The sequence below is a fragment of the Zootoca vivipara genome, chromosome 7 (assembly GCF_963506605.1).
Source record: "Zootoca vivipara chromosome 7, rZooViv1.1, whole genome shotgun sequence".
NCBI classification, from domain to species: Eukaryota; Metazoa; Chordata; class Lepidosauria; order Squamata; family Lacertidae; genus Zootoca; species Zootoca vivipara.
Genome location: NC_083282.1, coordinates 50,330,892 through 50,353,006, shown reverse-complemented (window position 1 = coordinate 50,353,006; position 22,115 = coordinate 50,330,892). Strand labels below are relative to the sequence as shown.

Here is a 22,115-nt window from a genome sequence, read left to right as displayed (position 1 = left end):
AGATCAGGAGTGGGGATCCGCAGGTCTGGGGCCAATGCAGCAGCTCCCCAGCCTCTCTGTCTGTTGGGTAGCCATCCCTCTGGCTAATAACATTACCAGCCCTGATTTGTACCCTTCCTAAGTGCATTTGCCTGGTTAGAATGTGCTCTTGAACTCTGATAATGCTTTTAGGATAGAGAGGAGTGTGCAAGTGTGTGTAGAACCTAGCCTATTGTACGAAAGTAAAATTCAAATTAATTGCTCTGTCCCTTTTTACCTCTGGCCGTACCCACCAATACCACATAGCCCCCTGAAGGGCTATCATTTGCAACCTCTTTTTCTTGATTCTTTCTGCCCCATTGGATCTCTCTCTCTCTGTGTATAAGAGATTTGCTGTCATTTAGCCTCTGTGCCGTTGGGAGGTGCACATTGAAGCAATTGTTCTTGCTTACTAAAACATCAAGAATTTGTATGTGTGCTTAAGAGGAATACAATGTCATTATCAAGTATCTTTTTAAGAAGGCTCTGATGCAAGTTTTCCAATAACAAACAAGTCATATTGTGATCTTTCTAGAACACATCCCAGAGGTAGCACATGAAACACAGCATTCAGTCAGATATTGCAAGCTTTCCTGTGATCCTTGGATGAAGGGTGGTACAGAAATTTGATAAATAATGATGTTAATGAACAAGCCATAAAGAATTAACCACTGTGGTTTCCTCTGTCTCTTGAGAGAATCCCTTTCTCAAAAGTGTAATGATGAAAAAACTCCTCTCTTTTCTGCTCTTGAGATGTCGTTCTGTATAACATGATTACAGTTACCTGTTTGCAAAGGGAGGGGAGAGACCCTGGTGGGAAATAAGCCACCATCTCTTCATTTCCCTCCAATAAGGGGTCATATGTTAACTATCACTTGCAAGCTACAACAACAAAAAGTCTAACCAATAAAAGACAAAGCCTTACTTATTTTGTTGTATTATATGGTATTGTAAAATGGCCATTTAAGCTAAGTCTCTCTAATCAAAGGAGATTGATTCCCCAAAGGGAGTGCTGAAATTTGATTTCCAATGAGGCCAGGCAAATTGCTTATGCTCTGTTTTTCCTATTAAAATTAGAAACAGAATGCCTGATCCTCAAATATAATTTGCCCGTAATTTGAATCACATGCTCCTGTTGCATAAGAACGCCAGAAGAGCCCTGTGGGATCAGACCAAAGGTCCGTCTGTCCAGGGTCCTTTTCCCCCACAGTGGTGAGCCAGGTGCCTGTGGGAAGCCTGCTAGCAGGACCGGATCGTGACAGTGCTTTCTCTGCTTGTGATTCCCAGCAACTGGTGGTATTCAGAGGCATATAGCCTTGGATACTGGAGGCAGTACACAGCCATCATAGCTAGTGGCCAATGATAGCCTTATTTGCTGTGAATTTGTCTAATCACCTTTTAAGCTATCAATTTGGTAGCCTTTACTGTACCTTCTGGTAGTGAATTTCAGAGTCTGAACTATGTGCTTTGTGAATAAGTTCTTCCTCCTGTCTATCCTGAATCTGCCACCCTTCAGCTTCACTGGGTTACTCCAGCATCTAGTGTGATGAGAGAAGGAGAAAAGCTTTTCTCTATCTACTTCCTATACTTTTATGTTGTATGGTACCACCCCCTTACTTGCATTTTTCTAAACTTAAAAAGTCCAAATGTTGGACATTGGATGATAATTCTGGTTGCCCTTTTCTGAATCTTTTCCAGCCCTGTGATAACAGTATTTTAGATGCCTCTGTCCCATTGGTTTGTCAATGTTGCAATGTTCTTAAACATTTTTATTTTCAGTCCCTTTAACATGGAGTTCGCTTTTTTCACAGCTGCCATTTTCACTGAGGTCTCATTTCTGGTCATTCACCACCAGATCAGACCCTATTGGCATATACTGTATGTGAAGATAGGGATTGTTTGCACTAGTGTGCATCAATTACACTTGCTTACACTTGCCATTTTAATGCCCATTCACCCAGTTAGAAAATATCATTTTGGATTTGCTCACAATTCCTTTTTGTTTGTACTACCCTGAATAATTTGGTGTCACCAGCAAACTTGGCAACCTCACTGCTCACCCCTAAGTAGGTTGTTTATGAAGAAGTTAAAAAGGACAGGGTTAAGCAGGGCTTTTTCACCCCTAGAAAAAGAGGTGCTGGAACTTGTTGACCCTTTTAAAGGGGGAGCACCCACACAAAGTCGTTGACCTTTATCAAAAGCTTTTTGACAGTCCAAGTACACAATATCTACTGAATCACTCCTATCAATATGCTTACTGACACTGTTGGATAACAATCAAGGGATAGTTGTGGAAGCCATGCTAGTTCTTTATTAGGAAGAACCACTTACTACATTGAATAGCAAGAATGTATCCCTCTTAAAGGTGTACCTAATGTTGTTGGAGGTTACAGAGATCCAAAAGCAACACAGTGTGTATTGCCATCTGGGGGTGTGGGGCTCATTCTGAGACAGAACTGTGAGAGGTACCACTTGTTTGCTCTCAAATGGGGTGACAGGTGTTGGCTATATCAAGTTTAAAGTCTCCTTTTCAATGAATTATCTCATGATGGTCCACGGCAGAGATAGCAATGACAAGTGTAATGTTTGGAATCTGTTGCTGTTTGCTTAAGTGCAATCTTGGAGCTCACAAACCACCTATATATCCTTTTGCTTCAAAGAGTGTCAAGACTGGTGGGGCTTGGATTGTAGACAGAATGTGTCTCAGACTGCCAACTGCTCCTGCTCCGTGAAGAACCTTGTGGCTGCTGCTGACCTAGGGCAGCTATCAGAAAAACTACTGCAAACTCAGCCTCTCTTCATCAAGGTAACTGCACAGTGTGGGATGCCTGTCAAAATGTGGCGTACTCCTTGGTTGTATGAGAAGACATAACTCATAAAAATACCATTCCATCTCCTCTCTTTCTTACAAGACAGGACAGTATCGGTCTTATGCTGAAATGAAGCATTTTCAGTCTCTGTACCCTGGATTGACAGATTTCATCATATTGGAGGAATCAGCTGAGAGATGGAGCAGTCATTCAGGGCAAGGAGTTCACATTTTCTGGTGAGTTTGAGCTATTCGCTGAAGTTGCACACACACACACACACCCTTTCTTGAACTTGACCCAAGTGAACTTTCTGTGATGTGTCTTCCAAAAGGCTGGGTGGCGAATGAAGAACACAAGAAAGGATGATATGGATTTGCTGTTTTTGTAGCTGTCTTATTCTAATATGTAATGTGTCATCTTGACCCAAATGGAAAATTGGCCCGCTCAATTTTATTTCCTTCTTTATATTTATTACACTTAACGGTATATCCCACATTTCCTCCAAGGAGCTTAAGGTAGTGTATGTAGTTCTTCTTGCTGTTTTATCACAACAACCCTGTGAGGTAGGTTAGGCTGAAAGTGAGTGACTGGCCAAAGTCACCCAGTGAACTTCCTGACTGAGTGGGGATTTGAACCCTGGTCTCACAGGTCCTAGTCAGACACTCTAACCACTACACCAGGCTGGCAAGCAAGTTTATAATGTGGCATTTTGGCACATGTGCCTTGGGATTCTGAGAGGGCCTTTTGTGGTAGGACTCCTTAAGCATTTAAAAATACCAGCAGATTTCTTTCCAAACATGGTTTGACGGAAAGTTTGGTTGCTGAGGTGAAATACACAGAAAAATACAATGGAGTTGGGATGTGAAACTCAACAAAACCATTTTGGTTTCCCCAGTTTCTAGAAGGTCCCTCATCAGTAAAGACCTTACTATTTCTTCACAGAGCACTGGTGCACCAGAATGTAAAGGTCAAATTCTGCCTCTTAGAGGCCTGTAACCTTCCTCCAAATGCAGGGACTGCAGAGGTCCAATTCACATTGTGCAGGTTACAGACTTTGCAGAAGCCTCTACAGTGCATACAAGTGATGCCACCAATACTTGCCACTACTCACTGGCCTTTAAAAAGGCCAACTACAGCCTGGGGTAACTAATGGATTCAGGGAAGCCCATATTTGGCTGGAATTTGCTCAACCCCCAGAATTTCTGCAGAAATCTCTCCCTACCCCAACAATTTTGAGTATAGTATTTTATTCCAAAGAATGCTGGGTGCTGGTTTTGCCAATTCCTGTTTAAAATGTCATCTAACAGCCCCATACTGAATTGCTCCCGTGTTGAGTATGTGTGTGAGAGAGAATAAAGGGATCTTCAGTTGCTTGGAGATAAATTCTCAAAGGCAACAACATCACCTAAGTCACTTTGTTTAAGCTGCTCACTTCAGAGGCTGCTGCTCATGAGATTGCCAAAGAAACTCGCATGCAGTAACAACTTAAGGCTACAATCCTAAAAAGAAGCGAATGTGTGCATAGATTCAGGACCTAAAGCTTTTAGGCTTTGAGTCACATTTGGGCACTTCATAATTGTGGGACACGGTGTTGATATCATTCAGTGCTGTTCTTACTTTATGAACTTGTGCTAGACAGTTTGGGTGCAGAATATCAAGCTGTGAATCATGACAGATCCCCACACTGGGATTTCTAAAATGCATCCCTGCCCTCCCTTTTCTTGGAATGGTGAATAGGCTAGGATTCCCAAACTCTTTCCCATGTGGTTTTAGTTAATGTTTGACTAGGTGACGCCTTCCTTTATTTCCCTTCATCAGCATTTTATTAAATGAACTTGACATTTAAATATATATATATTAAACAATATATATTGTTGTTGCATCAGCCTCTTTGTTCCCTGAGCATATTGTTTTCTTGGGAGGGGATAGGTGATCTGAACTCATCCCAAGGAGTCCCAGTCTCTAGTTCAAGCTCTGGGAAAATCACATTCTTATGCCCCCCCCCCTTTGTGGTCACTTTTGCAAAATGGAGGCAATAATAGTGACTCAGGATGACAGAGGTGGATATCTTCTGAAGGGACTTGGCAGCAATGTAAGATGCTAAGTACAGTCTGGTTCTCTAAAATGCCCCATAGGCAAAATCCTCTGGATAAAACTCGGATTCTGCAGGAGATTTTTCCCATCTTCTCTTCGCTGCTGCTTCCAAAGACTATTTCTCTAAAAAGCTGCTTTCTCATCCACAACTCAGGCCTCCAGGATAAGGTGAGCATTTTAATGCTTCTTGAAATATTTTTGTGCTGCTTCTCCAAAAGTTCAAAGTACTTTACATCACAATAAAATGCACACCAAGAACCACAAAACAAAACAAAACAGGCATCTAAACATCAACAGAAAATCTTCACCCAGACAATGGCAAGGATCCCTTTCTTTGTGGGGAATGCATGCACATTTTCTGCGGTTGTCCCAATGTGTTATGCTTGGCTGTCTCAGATAAATGGTGGTGGTGATCACTACTTGTCCACATTTCTCCCCAAGTGTATAAATGCACATGTAGGTTGCGGCTGTAGCACAGAGCACCTAGTCCATTTTAAAAGGCAAAGTGCTTCAGATGGTAGTTATGGGAAACAGCTCTGTGGTAGTCAGCTCTTCTGCATCTTTGTTTTTTTTTTATAATTATTTTTATTAAAGATTTTCTTAGATTACAAAGGTAGTGCAATGTCTCGGTTTTTTTTTTTTCATGCATCATTTTTACACATCAATTTTTAACTTGTTGAGACATTATGAGGAAGGGGGGAAAGGGGGGGAAAGAGGTAGGTGGGATGGGGAGTTGGGTGTGGTGGATTGCCGATGTTTCTGTTTTTCTTGATATGTGTAGGGGTTCGGCGTCAGCGTCGTTTGTGCAGGTTCTCTGTTGTTTGTTCGTGCTTCTTTGTTGGTGAGAGAGGTCAGGATGTGTCTTAGAATGTGGTTGTTTGTTTATAGTTGGCTGTGATGATCCTTAATTTCTTGCGTGAGTGGGGAGGGAGGGTGTTTTGATCAAGTTAGCCATATTGATTTGTATGCTGACGGTAAGTGTTTGTCATTGTCCTGTTGGGTTGTATAAGTGATGAAGGGGAACCATACTGGGGTGAAGGTGTCTTCTTCTGTTTGTCCCCGTGTCAGTTTCAGCTTACTGGTCAGTTTTTCTAGCAGGGCTGTTTCCCATACAACTTGGTACCATTGGTCCAAGCCCACTCCCGATAAGTCCCTCCAGTGCCTGGCTATGATGCTTCTGGTTGCTGACAACAGATGGATTATAAGTTCTTTATGATTTGCGTGAGCGTTGTTATCTTGAAAGATATTTAGTAAAACCAATTCTGGGGTAATTTCTAGCACTTGCTTAGTTATGTTACAAATTTCTTGCATGGATGTCTTCCAGAATGATACTTCTGCATCTTTGTGTCACCTGGGTTAATTCTGCAGGGAAGTGTTCCTTCATTCTCTTGCTTTCCGATAAAGCTCTGAAAGGGCATGGGATAATTTGAAGCTTCTTCATCTTCATATTTTTCAGACATACAGACTGCAGAGCACCTTTGTGGTTGGAAGTGGTCAGCTTACCTTGAATGTTATCCCTTCTCCGTTGTGCAGAGAACATTGCAAAACAGTGATAGTGGAGCTGGAAGCCGGGGATATTGGTAAATACAAATACAGATGATGTGACACAGCAGCAAATGTTGCATTCTGGGAACTTTTCATTGCATCCCATTGTACCTTATACCCTGGAAAAAGGCAAGCAGCGGCTTGTGGCTCATGATTATGCCCTGCTAAATGTTCTAATCTTTATTATGCAGCAGAGGAGAAAATGTATTCCACACCCTGTCTATTGGGGGGAAAATATGAACTCTGAATACACAATGTGGTATTCTGAATTGGCTTTTCCCAACCTGGAAGGATGCCTCGCCATTGTGGGAAGCTTGCGATCAGCGCTTTGTAGCAGTTAAAAGCCAAATAACTGTTTAGGGTAAAGGGCATGATATATTGCAAAACGTCGCTACGCCACTAAGCAAACCCATCTTGATATAGAACACTAGACTTAACGTTTGCTACATTTCAAAGAAGAGAGTGTAGAAGTGGGAAAGGAACAGAGAAGGGCTCAGGTGTAAAGAGGTGTGCTAGTATAATAATTATGGTGATCTGCTGTAGTAAAAATGAAGGAGTTTCATGGCACCTTAAAGATTTAGAAATGTGGGGTGGAATCCCTTGCACTCATCCCTTTAGCACTACAGAATATTCCCCTGTCTTCTGCACATGCACAGAACCCTCTCCAAATGTGTTGCAGAGGGTTGGGGAAACAGACTTAGGAAGCACCAGGGGAGGAAAGGGAGAAATTCTGTTGCACAAGTGTAAATCCTTATGCTAACAGAACAAATTACTTAGCACTACTTTGGATACAATCCATATTGTGTCATGGAAATTCATAGGACAGGATCCATCTTCACTGGGTGCATCTAGTGAAGTAGATTTTTGGCTATGAAAGCATGTAGCACAATACATTCATTGGTTTTTACGGTACTGTGGGAGTCTCTGTAAAACTTTAGGGTTCTGAAAAAAGAGAAGAACTGACCTGTATGACTTGACATACCAATGCTTAAAAATCCTGCTGTGGCTTATTTTATGACTACGTCTTAAAATAGGGGAAACAGGGTAGTAAATGTGTTTAATCCTTAAGATGCTCTGTTATCAATAGTGCGGGGCAGGAGAAATATATAGAATGCCTTTCTTCACTGTTAGGCCTAAGGAACAGTCAGAGAGGATTTTTTAAAGGGAAATTCTGTTTCTAATTTAATTTCTATGGAGTGGAGCCTTCAAGTCTAAGGGCTGCACCCAACACTGCCATTGCATTTGTGCCATGGAAGTTCCCACTCTTCTTCCCTGCCATCCCTTCTGCATCCTCCAAATCTGCTTCAGAGGAACCCTCTAAAGGTTCCTCTGAAGGTTGGGGAACCCTCAGGAGCAGATTTTGGAGGTACGTGGGAAGCGGAGGGGAAGGGACATCCTTTTCTGTGAGCAGAACTCCACACACACAGCATTGGATGCAATCCTAACATATAGGTACGTTTTGAAAGGTAAGCTCAGTTCATAGAGAAGACTGTCAATAGCATTGTCTTTAAAAAGAATAGTAATGCAGATCACTTTTCCAATGTTTTCTCATTTTTCTCCCTAAAGGCTTTGCAAATGTGGATTATTGGATAACGGGCTTTAACTCCAGGGGATCAGAACCTACTGTTGTTTGTGATGGATCTGCCAGTTAAAAACTGTCGAGAGGTGGGCCTTCTGCGGAATAAGAGCACTCGGGATCCAAGGCAAAGGAAATGGAATACGAAAGATTTAAGGATGGTTAGCCACCATTTCCAAGGATGTATCTTTACCCCGTTGTGTGTGACTGCAGTGAAGGAAGGAATACACTTTAGAAGGGCATCTTCTCTTGACCTTCAAGATAACTTTGGCCTGTCCTTCAAACGTCTTGGTAGGAGTTGGAGGTGCCTCCCCTTTCTTTGTGTGTAGATTTCTCTTTGAAAGCAGATGTGTTCTGGTGTGGGGTGAGGGTGGAATTGCTCTTTTGACACACTCTACAAGTGTGCAATGCACTCTACATGTTTCTTTTTCCACCTCTTCCCTAGTGTTGAGATACGCATTCTTGCTGCTTTCTTGGCCTGGGTCCGTTTAATGCCAGATCCAAGATTTTTTTCAAAATGACTAATAGTTGCATCAAGCAGCCAAATTTGCTAGAGGGTTTCTTCTTCTTCTTCTTCTTCTTCTTCTTCTTCTTCTTCTTCTTCTTCTTCTTCTTCTTCTTCTTCTTCTTCTTCTTCTTCTTCTTTTTTAAACATTTCAGAACATGCCAAGCACTACTCTTCTGAAAACTAGGTCTTTTTGAGCTGTCTAGGTTGGACTACCTTGGTTTCATTTAATCACTGCCTAGGAAATTAAAACTTTTTGTGCATATTTTGCTTGAACACTGTCCAGCTCTTGTTTCAAAGATGCTGATGGATGGATGCTTTTACGGGCAAGATTGGAACAAACAGATTCTTAAGGCTTGTGCCGTGAATACGCTTGCCCTCTTCTTTCCCCCTATGTTTTGTTAGTGTTTTCTCATGTCTTAATCCATGTTTTTGAATACATGTTGATTATTCTTGAGCTCCTTCCAAGCTTTGTGCGTTTCCCCTTGCTGCTCATGGGCTCATCTGTGCCTTTAGAGAGGATCAGTTTCAAGCATGTGCTGTCTACATTTGTAGTAGTGCTTCCCAGGAGTGAATCTTTTAGGTTCCTGCTGCGTTAAGACAATTTGCAGATGTGTGAGGTTGAAGTTGGATCCCAGTAATGAAGGCTGGGGCATACAATTTAGCATGTTTTATGTGCTATTGGGGATTATTTTGTTTCAATCAAGTTAACAATGCAACTTTCCACATGAAAAGTAAAAAAAAAAGTTCATTTGTAAATATAGGTCATTTTAAAGGAAGAGATTCAAGCAATCTATCTTTTCTAGAAGATAAGGTGGGGTATATTAATTTTATGATAATAGCAATTAAGGGTCCCTAACTGGGTCCTATTCTACTTGATTCTCTGCAGATATGCAGATTGCATCTTCCCCACCTTTTTCCAGTATATATTCTATTTTGGAAACATGCATAAACTGATTTGCAGTCTTAAGTGGGAGATGCATATGACAGTGAACTTGGATACATGTGTGTTTAAAAGATCAGTACAGTATATAAATAAGAGGCAGCACTATAGAGACTTGGGTTTTTGGAGGATTGGCATTTAATCTGCCTCATTCTTTAGCGTTTCCCTTAACCAGATGGTGAACCTTTCCCCCACCTTCCTTTTCTGCATAGAGGAAATTATCACACTTTTTATTAACCTACTTGAAGTCCATAAAGAAAAACAACAACTCTACATTAGAGCCCAAGTATCATTTTAAGCATTTTAAGCTCCCGTTGTTCAGTCCCAGCTCCTGCCAACCTAGCAGTTCGAAATCACGTCAAAGTGCAAGTAGGTAAATAGCGGGAAGGTAAATGGTGTTTCCGTGTGCTGCTCTGGTTCGCCAGAAGCGGCTTTGTCATGCTGGCCACATGACCTGGAAGCTGTACGTCGGCTCCCTTGGCCAATAACATGAGATGAGCGCTGCAACCCCAGAGTCGGTCACGACTGGACCTAATGGTCAGGGGTCCCTTTACTTTATCATTTTAAGCAGATTTGTGATAATAGCAAGTTCAGTAGGAAAAATGTACTTTGTTTAATTCTAACGAAAAAGCAGAGCGATTTAATTGAACATTTACAGGACAACATGTTCAGATAAGTTGAAAAGGACCACATTCCACATAAGTTAATAGAAGTTCCGTGACATCATCGTTTTTACTCTCCTGGCCCCTCTGCTGCTGGGATTTACACACTGAAGCTAGCAGGTATCGGAATTCTTATGTACCAGCTTTTAACCAAGGGTTATTGTAGATTTACACAGAGTACAGTATGCCATGAACTGTGGTGTGTTGGCATCCTTCCCCCCCCCCCTTGCAAGTAATGCAAATAGCAACAAATCCAAAGTAGAAATTTACATGATGGAAGATACAGCGATTGGTCAACACATGAACAAAGCTTTGATAGTGAAATGCCTGGATTTTAGGGAATTGTGTTAGTGATACTAGCTGCTTAATAGTTGGCTTAATAGGGGGTGGGGAAGAATCAGTCTTTCAGTCAACTCGGGGTCTCTAGAGAGGAATAGTTTTAAAGGCCAGTTTATACATGTGCTGCACAAGTGTTCCCATAAAAATGCTTTCTCTTTCCCAACCTCAAATGCCAGTCAGGAAATAGTCTCTTGGCCGAAGATAATGAATTTGTCCTGCATACGGACTGGCTTTCCACGTGCTCTTGGTCTTTGCATAGGTTTCCAGATCTTTGTCTAGGAGGTGCTATGCACATGTCCAAGCCTCATTCCCTCTGGAGTTTACATCATTTGTTTTCAAACTTCCAGTACATTTTCTCCTTCTCGTTCACAAGCTGCAAGGAATTAAAACAAGTAATTGCCCAACAAGAATCAGAGCTCCAAGTTCTCTGATTTTCAACTGATTAAGAGCCTTCAATTAGATCAGAGTTTCTCTTGTCTGATTTTTGGAGTGCAAGCTACCATTCTGAAGTGTTTTTAAGCACCTGTTACCATCCTTTTCGGCAATGGCCAGAGAAGTTGTGTCGGCACCTTTTTGCATTTATGGTTGGAGAATATAGAAAAGAAACTTTGCCTAGATCAAGTTCATTGCGAACTAGAACTTAGCGCCTGTGACTAATTATCTAATGATGCAAATATTAAGCGTAAGAAACCTATTCTGGAGACAAGTCAGCCCCAACAAAGCAAAACTCTCAAAGTCATTGGAATGGAATAGTTTCCAAAAGTCTGCAAGAAGCATGTGCTGAGAACCCTTGGAAGTTGGACAAATTCCAAACGCCGTTGCTATTTGTGATGAAATGTTCTGGTGACACACTTTTTAAAAAGAGAAGCTCAGCAAGGAATAAATGCAAATATTGGCTCTCACTATTTTTCACACCCCTTGAATCCTATATATTGCTTCTGTTGCACGCCATTAATTCTTTCCTGAAGAAAATGTTTTTGGTTCCTTCTGTGATCTTAGCCATGTACCTTGGCCTGCTTTGCTCTTTTAATCTTCTGAAGAAGCAAACTGTCTCATCTGCTGTGCTGCAGTATTTACAGAGATCAGTGACTGTCTGAAATTACAGCACATTCCTAAATCCTGTGACTAAAATCCAAAGGAGGGGCTCGTCATGGCGCCATGGGTTGGCAGGTTTAGTTGTTAATGTTGACAAGCCAAGATATGAAGACCATTTGCCAGTTTCTTAGTAATAAAGATTTTTCCTTATGAGCAAATCAGATCGCCTTGGTAAACTGAAGTGACGTGACATAGAATCATAGACTTGCAAGGCTGGAAGGGACCCCAAGGGTCATCAAGTCCAACCCTCTGCAATGCAGCAGTCTCAACTAGATAATACATGGCAGGTGGCCATCCAACCTCTGCTTAAAAACCTCCAAGGAAGGAGTGTTCACCACCTCTCGTGGGAGTCTGCTCCACTGTTGAACAGCTCTTGCTGTCAGAAAGTTCTTCCTGCTGTTTAGTCAGAATCTCTTTTCCTGTAACCTGAAGTCATTGGTTCGGGTCCTACCCTCTGGAGCAGGAGGAAACAAGCTTGTTCTATCTCCCATGTGACAACCCTTCAGAAATTGGAAGGTGGCTATCAAATCTCCTCTCAGTCTCTTATGTCCAACATGCCCCTCCTCTACATGCCCAACTCTCTCAACCATTCCGCATAAGGCTTGGTTTCCAGACCCTTGATCATCTTGCCCCCATGCACACATTCCAGAATGCCAGTATCCTCCTTAGGTTGTGCTCAGAACTGGACACAGTTCTCCAGGTGTGGTCTGACCAAAGCAGAATAGAGCGGGGCTATTACTTCCCTTGATCGGGACGCTCTGCTTCTATTGATGCAGCCTAGAATAGCATTAGCTTCTTTGCTGCTGCATCACACTGTTGACTCACGTTAAGCTTGTGGTCTACGAAGATCCCTATATCCTTTTCACATGTACTACTGGCAATCCAAATGTCCCTCATCTCATATTTGTGCAGCTGGTTCTTGTCCTGCCTAAGTGTCCTGGCTTACATGTGTCCCCATTGAAAATCATTTTGTCAGTTTGGGCCCCATTCCCCAATCTGTTAAGGTGATGTTGAATCCCAGTTCTGTCTTCAGTGGCTACCCATCCTAGGGTGGTGTCATCTGCAGATTTGATGAGCATCCCCTCAATACCTTCATCCAAGTAATGGCAGGAAGAAGTGAATGGGGAGGAGAGAAGCTTATTGGACATAAGGCATTCAAATAAAGGCTTTCCCAGTTGCCTAGGAACACCTATTTCCATGGACATCTATTGTTTAAATTGGCATGATTCCCTCCCCACACACCCCTCTCAGCAACCTTCAGACTTACAGTAATTTCTAAAAGCCCTGTGCAATTTTTCTGAAGCAAAGGAGAGTTTGGAGCATTCTTAGTCTTTTTCAACAATGATAGACAGAGCAGAACCCTTCCTGATGCAGAATGGGAGAAGATACTGTGTGTGTGTGTTTAAGGTATCTGGATAGTTTTAGATTTGAAAGGGAAGGGGCAAGCCCATTTAATTAAGACTCGTTATGAATTGGGCTTGCAGGATCAGGCCTTCCTTGAACCACTGTTCTGCCAGATGATGAGCATCCTTAGGATTCATTAGCTACACTGGCGTCTCTGGGCTCCCTGGGCCCACAAAGACCAAATCACAAGTGTCAAGAAATTCAGCTGCTTTGTAACCAGTGAATGGAAGGCATTAGCATCTCAGAGTATTGGGCTCTTTTTCTTTGTTTATCTTATGTAGGGAAATGTATAGTTCGAGGAAGCCTGAAAATGATGGCTTTTAAAAAGGAAACTATGTAATTTGCTCTTTCATTGAATGTGGGAAATGCTGGGCTTTCCTGTTGTATTTGAGACTTGAACAAATGACTTTTATTTTTTATTAATGTTTTTTGTCTGTTCAGGGAATATGGGTACAATGGCTCACTGTTATACATTATAATGGCTCAGGGGTAATAGGGAAAGTAACTGTATGTACACATACAGTTTTGGACAAGCGCATACACCAAATTATGGAACTCTTGTTTCTAATAAAAGAATGTAAATATGCAATTTTATGAACAATTATAGATTAATATATTGCAACCATTTGTAAATACTTGGGAAATGCCTGTAAATAATGTAAATATGTCAGATTTGTATGTTTGTGGGTGGGGTCAATTTCTACTTTTTGCAATTAAATACAGCTGTTGATGCACTTTCCCCCATATGGCTCTTTTTGTTTATTAAATACAAAGTGTCACTAAAAGCCACTGTTTTCTTTGTCCTCCTTCATAGATTAATGAAATCTGTGTGTGGGAATATGTTTTTTAGGAATCTCAAGTATACCCTTCCATGCAGTTCTGAAAAGACAGCATTTCTGCCAATAAATAAATATGCAATTTATTTTCCAAGGAAACATAAATCTGGAAAACAAGGCCAAGTTACATTAGCTTGCCTAATTTTGATTGTAGCGTTTGGCTCTGTAGAACTTGGGGGTTTTGTTGCTAAAGTTTGGGGTCAAAAAGAAGAAAGGGGGAGAAGTGCAGGTGATATAGTGAAGACAGACACATTTGAATACTGTATTAGAGTGGAACACAAGGGGAAAAGGTGGTTTCAAAAGCAGGGCCCCCCTGGGAAGAGACAGATTGAAGTCACAGGGATAAGTGCCATTCTGATATTATTTAGTTGTTAGATTTTGATTTCCTATTTGTGTGCTACTTTTGTATGACTTGCTTTTGTACCATTTTGAAAATTAAACAGAGCATGAGAAATGATGGAAGGAATTTCTTCCATTTCAGTTTCAGATCTGAGGGAATATCCATAGAGAGGAGGAAAATAATATATCAATGGTATGTGACCTCAGTGAAGGTAAATGGATTTAAAAAACAACAACAACCCAAATGCTTTCAAATGTTGGAAATGTTAAAATGATATTTATCTCAGGTTGATCCTGGGGTAGAAGGTGGTGTCCTTCAAAGAACAAGTATTTGACTTGCATTTGATGTGTTTTCTTTTGATCCTTTGTTAGGATGACTGACAAATGGTGTCTAAATTGTTGCAAAATGTGTTTATGGCAAAAATTAGAAAGTGGCATCAGTCCCCACTGTTAAGGGGAAACAATAAAGTCCTGCGACATCTTAATGCAGGGGTGGCTAAACCACCCTATGTTGCTGAGACTCTTAATTTCCATCAGCCCCAACAGCATTGCCATTGGACAGGGATAATGGAATTTGTAGTTGAACAGCATCTGGAATGCCAAAGGTTAGCCACCTGCCTTTAAGAGTAACACATTTTTTTAAAAAAAAGTCATATAAGGTTCCAAGGACTTGAGTTCACTTCACCAGATGCATGAAATGTTATCCTTGTACACATGTACACATGATTTGAAGGTGGAAGGGGAATGGTCAGCTGTAAACAGAGTGATCCGATGGAAATGAAATGCGAAAAATAAATAAATAAGCAGAGCATTGCAATTATGCTACAGTGCAAATGGATATAAAATTATTAGATTTCTGGTAGTGATACAGACATCCTGCCATTGTGGGATAAGACCTGCTACCGTCAGGCCATGGGTGTTAGAACTGATCTTCTTGATAAGTCACAATTCAGTGGTTTTATAATGGAGTCTCCCTTTGGGAGTTCTTCAGATCAAGAATGGCCTCTAGCAACCATCTGGAAATTGTTGCTGTTAAAGAATAGCTGATTTAAAGTTTTAGATGCAGGAAAGGACTAGTTGTGTTATTTCGGTTGGTTTTCTGGAAGAGTGAGGCACACTTGTTTATGTCAGGCATGAAGTACCGCTGGCCAAGATAGGCCCACCAGGAGTCCTCATCATTTCCGCTTAGCACTCCCAAGAGTTCTTCTTCAAGTGGGGGTTGCATTCAGTGCCTTTATAATTGGGAACCAGGTGCAAGCTCTGTTGGGATCGACTCCATTTGGGACCTCCCAGGTGGAGCCCATCCCTGTGGCAGGGATTGCCTTTTGCAGACGTGGCTTGAACCCAAGCTGCGCCTACAAAGGAATAAAAGAAAGACTCAGGGGCGCAATCTGGATTTGTTTCCTTTGAAGTTCCCCTTCCCCCTGCATTTTTTATTTATTTAACAAACTTGATTGTAATAAATCCTCTCTAAGCAGTTTATGGGAAATATTCAGGTTATCAGTAAAAACAGTTAATTTTAATAATCTTTAAAATGTTTTTAAACAGCAAAGAAGAAGAAGAAAAAAAAGATCGTGCCACACTAACAGATTGATTTCTTACAACTGTGGAATGAGTATAGCGTGGCAGCAGTAACAGTGCCGTTTCCACAAATTGAAGTGGTTGAGTGAGTAAGGCAATCCCGCAAGTAAACTGATCCCAACCTGTTGAGGGCTTTCTATACTAAAGGAACACCTTGAACTTGGCCAGTTACAAATCGGCAACCAGTCCAGATCTCTTAGGCCACTTGATGTCATGGTCAGAGGATAGATAGGTGGGCATTTTGACCCACTTGTCACAGTGGCCTGCAGGGGTAGCAGAGCCACCCAGTTCCCCCGGTGGATGTAATGGAATTTTAGTTGTCATGGCATGCAATAGGAGAGATGCTTGTGTAGGAAATGAAAACTAAGAGGATAGAACCCCAACTATTTAGATGTTTTATAGACATAAAACATGACATTGAATTGTGCTGCAAGACAATCATAGAATCATAGAGTTGGAAGAGACCACAAGGGCCATCCAGTCCAACCCCCTGCCAAGCAGGAAACACCATCAAAGCATTCTTGACATATGCCTGTCAAGCCTCTGCTTAAAGACCTCCAAAGAAGGAGACTCCACCACACTCCTTGGTAGCAAATTCCACTGCCGAACAGCTCTTACTGCCAGGGAGTTCTTCCTAATGTTCAGGTGGAATCTTCTTTCTTGTAGTTTGAATCCATTGCTCCGTGTCCGCTTCTCTGGAGCAGCAGAAAACAACCTTTCTCCCTCCTCTATATGACATCCTTTTATATATCGAACATGGCTATCATATCACCCCTTAACCTTCTCTTCTCCAGGCTAAACATACCCAGCTCCCTAAGCCGTTCCTCATAAGGCATAGTTTCCAGGCCTTTGACCATTTTGGTTGCCCTCTTCTGGACACGTTCCAGCTTGTCAGTATCCTTCTTGAACTGTGGTGCCCAGAACTGGACACAGTACTCCAGGTGAGGTCTGACCAGAGCAGAATACAGTGGTACTATTACTTCCCTTGATATAGATGCTATACTCCTATTGATGCAGCCCAGAATTGCATTGGCTTTTTTAGCTGCTGCATCACACTGTTGACTCATGTCAAGTTTGTGGTCTACCAAGACTCCTAGATCCTTTTCACATGTACTGCTCTCAAGCCAGGTGTCTCCCATCCTGTATTTGTGCCATTCATATTTTTTTTGCCCAAGTGTAGTACTTTACATTTCTTCTTGTTAAAATTCATCTTGTTTGCTTTGGCCCAGTTGACTAATCTGTTAAGGTCATTTTGAAGCATGATCCTGTCCTCTGGGGTATTAGCCACCCTTCCCAATTTGGTGTCGTCTGCAAACTTGCTCAGGATGCCCTCAAGCCATGGGCGTACCCAGGATCAAAACTAGGGGGGGCAAGGGGAGGGGCCAAGGCACGGACGGGGAGGGGCCACAAAGTGGGCGGGGAAAGTGCAGTCAGAGGCAACGGGCTGATGGGCAGAGGCGGAGCACAGCCCGACAGAGCGCACCGTGGCGCGACCTCCCTCCAGCTGGGAGATTGAGAGAGAGAGAGAAAGAGAGATCTGGAACTGCGCAGACGCCCCTCTCTCCTTGCAACCCTGTTCTCAGCAACTGCCAACCCCTGCACGGTTTTGCATGCGGGCAGATGACGGAGCCAAGCTCCTCCCGCTGCCTCGCGATGGCCCAATCGAAAAGACCCTGGCCAAAGGTGGGCGCAGGAGTTCGCCAGGGCAGGAAGGCCCCCCTGCCGCGCTCCCTGGTTCCCCGCCGTGCATGGCTTTGCCTGAGGGCGTGACGGGGAGCTGGAGGGAGAGCGTGGCGCGACGGGCGGGAACGGCGAACTCGCGCTCCGCTGGGCTGTGCCCCTCCCTAGAAGCAGGGCTGGTGGGCGGAGACAGAGCCCAGCCCAGCCCAGCGGAGCGCGAGTTTGGCGTTCCCGCCCGCCGCGCCGCGCTCTCTGGTTCCCCGCCGCGCTTGGCCTTGCCTGAGGGCGCGACGGGGAGCTGGAGGGAGGGCGCAGCGCGGCGGGCGGGAACGGCGAACTTGCGCTCCGCCGGGCTGTGCCCCTCCCTAGAAGCAGCGCTGGTGGGCGGAGGCAGAGCCCAGCCCAGCGGAGCGCGAGTTCGGCGTTCCCGCCCACCGCGCCGCACCGCGCTCCCTGGTTCCCCGCCATGCTTGGCCTTGCCTGAGGGCGCGCCGGGGAGCTGGAGGGAGGGTGCGGCGTGGCGCGACGGGAATGGCGAACTCGCGCTCCGCCGGGCTGTGCTCCGCCTCTGCCCACCAGCCCTGCTTCTAGGGAGGGGCAGCCTGCGGCCCCCACTTGCCCCGCGGTGGGTACGCCCTTGTGGGGGGGCGGCAGCTGGCTTCTAGAGTAGGGCAGCTGCCCTAACTTGCCCCGTGGTGGGTACGCCCTTGCCTCAAGCCCATCTTCCAAGTCATTGATAAAGATGTTGAATAAGACTGGGCCCAAGACAGAACCCTGTGGCACCCCACTAGTCACTACTCTCCAGGATGAGGAGGAGACATTGATGAGCACCCTTTGGTTCGGTCAGTCAGCCAGTTACAAATCCACTGAATGGCAGCATTGTCTAGCCCACATTTTACCAGCTTCTTTACAATAATATCATGGGTCACCTTGTCAAACGCCTTGCTGAAATCAAGATAGGCTACATCCACAGCGTTCCCTTCATCTACCAGGCTTGTAATTCTGTCAAAAAAATGAGATCAGATTAGTCTGACATGACTTATTTTTCAGAAACCCATGCTGACTTTTAGTGATCACAGCGTTTCTTTCTAGGTGCTCACAGACCGTTTGCACAAAAGACACAAAATCTAGGGCGTTCTTGTTGGTCCACAGAATTCAAGACGCATATTGCCTCATGATGCACCAACTCAAGCTCCTAACCCACCAACAAAGATATGCTTCTGCAGCATTCTAAGCTTGAGCACAATGAAGGTATTACCGTAATTATGGTCATCACTAAGTTGAATCAGACGTTCCATTATTACAGGCTATGTGAGCAGCATGCTGGAACTTTACTGCAGCCTGAATCTGTCTCTGTTTTAGAGATCAAACTTGGAAATACATTTGCTTGTTAGTAAAAGGAGCTTAGACATATTGCACATGCTCCTCCTGGAAGCACCCTCTCCTGTGGACCCAACAGAGAAGGAGCAGCAGAACCCCCACCGCCCAACATTCTCTCCTTATGCCGTGTTTGGTTTCCTCAGGGCTACAATGCTGATCTCCGGCATTAGGTAAACTTTCCCCGTCCCACGTTTTGACTGTGCATAGGGCTATGGGTGCTGCAAATTTCTATGTACACTGAAAGCTCATACCACTTTTTAATATACTGCTTCCCCACCTCCGAAAAAAGCTCCCACCCAATTGCTAGGGAGTCCTCTTGCTTATTGTAGTAACTGGGGCACTGTGTATTGACCATGTGTGCACTCCATGTCATCTCTTCCATATTTGCTTGGAAATGCTTTTAACTACCTTGTTTGGGCCACGCTTTGAATGACCCATTTTGCATGAAGGGGGTGGGGTGGGGTGGAGAGGAGAGAGAAATGGACAAATGTCTGACTTTTTATGGTTCTCCAGTGATCAAGGTATGTTGAACTGTGTTTATGTTTTCAAGGCCACTCCCATCATGTGCAGGTTATCCTTGCAATTCTGAAGCTCCAGTGAGACTCAAGCATCTTTCACAGATTGTTGCACACAACTTGTACACGGAGCAATATATTGGAATACGTAGTGTAGAAAGATAAAAAGAGTGATGTGTTATTTAGACGGCAATCAAAACAATGTTTAGAGCATCGTTATTATTTTTTGCCTTGATGCAATATTAAGCTATTGAATGAAGCCACCGTGCATCTGGATTAGCCCACATCTGCCCACTGTGGGTTCCTGGCATTCATCTGAAACATCTGGCTTTGGTTGTCCTTTGAGGGGATACAATAGCTGCATCCCAGCACTGAGCCAGTAGGACAGTTCATATGTTCCTAACATTTTATGTGCAGAAATAAAGGGCCTCACTGCATGCCTGTCATCTTGGCTCCTAGTCTACAATGTGTCAAAATGCGAAGCACATGCAGCTGTTACGTAGCCACATTTGTTTCCCCCCACTTACAACCGGGCTTGTTATGGTTGGACCATACATTTCTATGCTAAAGCACTTAATAATAATAATGAGAGCCACATTTTCATGCGCTTACCTAATATTTGTCTAGCAGGCTCCGTAGAAGACAAGTTCGTCAGTCTGTGGGTGGGAAGTCGATCTGTCTTCTAGAATTTGGTGTAACAAATATCAGTTCCAAAACAAACAGTTCTGGATAGGACCCTGAAATGGGGGGGGGACCCAACCCAACCTTCCCAAACCACTTTTCATTACTGTTCAGCACAATAGCATAGGCAGTGTTAATATTATCCAGATGCATAGAAATGTTTCAATTAAACCACAGTCAGATGTAATATTGTGCTGAGTTGATGTACTATGTTTGCTGTGATCTGCTCTATGACTGTTCTATGGAAGAAGGTGGGATACAAATCCAACAAATGATCATTTGGGACTCTGCAGCCTCAAGAGAAATGGGTCAGGTGCAGGTGCTGCCGGGCAACTGGATTCCAAGGTCATGGGATGAAATAGAGGGGAGAATGGCAGTCTGGAAGCAAGATGGTTTGAGCACGTAATGCCAGTTCTGGCCTGACTGCACTGGCTGCCAGTTAGTTTATGGGGCCAATTCAAAGTCTATATGACCCATAAAGCCTTAAACAACTTGGGACCGCAATGCCTCAAGGACTGCCTCTCCACATATGAACCGACCCAGACCCTGCGATCATCACCTGAGGCCCTTCTTCGTGTGCCTCCTCAGCGAGGAGGCCAGACGGTGGCAATGTGAGAATGGGCCTTTTCTGCAGTGGCTCCCCATTTGTGGAATGCCACCCCCTGGCAGGCATGCCCGGTGCCTTCATTACATATCTTTAGGTGCCAGGCAAAAGCATTGCTCTTTCCCCAGACCTTTGGCTAATTAAGCAACCTATGGCCTTTAAACTGTGTTTGTATGGGTATTGTTTTAGTTTCTTACTATGTTAGGTAGATTCGTGTTTTTATATTGTAACCCACCCTGTGAGCCTCAGATGAAAGGCAGTATAGAAATTTAATCATCATAATAATTAATAAATTTCAAACTGGGCTTTTCAGACTCTCACTTCTGCTCTGATTGAAGTCACCTCAGTTGCTTTTCTGCATTCCTCTCTTTTCTCTCCATCGCTACTGGAATGCTTGCTCACCTGCTTGTTTATCCCCTTTGGCGCATTCACTCACATTGCAGTGTCCTGATGAAGTGCTGCAAGCAAGAATTTAAGCGGCTGTTTTTGGTTCTCCGGTTTCTTTTCTGCTGCTAATGAGTTTTCAAAATGTTTCCTGAGCTGTTTTCACACCGAATATTTCCTTCTAGGTTATATTGGCCAATAAACTTGGTGCAATTTGTTAGTAGCACTATATTGGCACTGTAACTCTCCATCGGTTTGACTTCACCCTTGAACACGCACTCTTCCATTGCCTCCCGAGACAGACAGGTGCCAACTGACTGGTTGTTAAAGTACTCTGTTAAAATTCCTGATGTTCTGAGTTTTAATCCCTGTACTCATTATAGTGAAATTGGTCTGGAGCACGACAGAGCAGAAGCCATGTGTGTATACATGTTGGTAAAGTGAGGATGATGATTACAATTTATGAATTGCTTTCTAAACTGCTGTTTCAAGGTGATTTGCATGTAAGGTAATTAAAAGATAAAAACACAAGAGCTTTTTTTTTTAAAGTGTGAAATAAGCGGACACTTTTATGCAGTTGGGAGATACTGTTAAAACACTGCCCCCCTATTCCGTAGATGATCCAGAAAGATACCATAGTCAATGAAATCAAAAGCTGATGCAAGATCTGTGGAGGAAGCACTTGGCTGTTTTTCTAGGAAACTCGAGCCTGAACTGCACTCATGTTTGGCCATGGTAGCTGACCTTGAAGCACAGATAAAACTTAAGTCTTTCTAAGTGGTCTCTGTGCAGTTCCACATATAGCGCATCAGGCATTTTTTTTTAAAAAAGAATGTCATGGCTGTGGGAGCAAGCTTCCTCTGGCCACAGCTGGTTTGCCTGGGTGAGAAACGTCTTATAGACTCTTGCCCATGTTATAGGCTCTTGCCGCCCACTGTCAGAAATCGACAAAGAATGCATGTCATATTAGACTCTTGAGCAACTCTGTGGGAGCAGGCCATCTCTGCAGTTAATTCTTTGGCCAGGACCACTATGACAACAAGTTCAGTTTCACCCCGTTTGCCCTTGCTATTGTCTCTTCAATCGGTTTCAGTTGCTGTGACAGCTCTCGTTGGCTACACAAT

The 22,115-nt window shown here is 43.5% G+C and overlaps 1 protein-coding gene across 1 annotated transcript in view; it reads left to right on the top strand.

Moving 5' to 3' along the window:
• The window catches only part of C7H6orf89 (chromosome 7 C6orf89 homolog), a 36,978-nt gene extending 20,367 nt beyond the window's left edge, over positions 1 to 16,611 (top strand). Inside the window, exons 4-8 of the mRNA XM_035122978.2 lie at positions 2,679 to 2,824; positions 2,931 to 3,064; positions 4,964 to 5,090; positions 6,379 to 6,502; positions 8,034 to 16,611. Of these exons, the coding sequence (XP_034978869.1) occupies positions 2,679 to 2,824; positions 2,931 to 3,064; positions 4,964 to 5,090; positions 6,379 to 6,502; positions 8,034 to 8,119 (617 nt within the window). The 3' untranslated portion in view covers positions 8,120 to 16,611. The remainder of the gene's footprint in view (positions 1 to 2,678; positions 2,825 to 2,930; positions 3,065 to 4,963; positions 5,091 to 6,378; positions 6,503 to 8,033) is intronic.
• Positions 16,612 to 22,115: the final 5,504 nt, after the last annotated feature.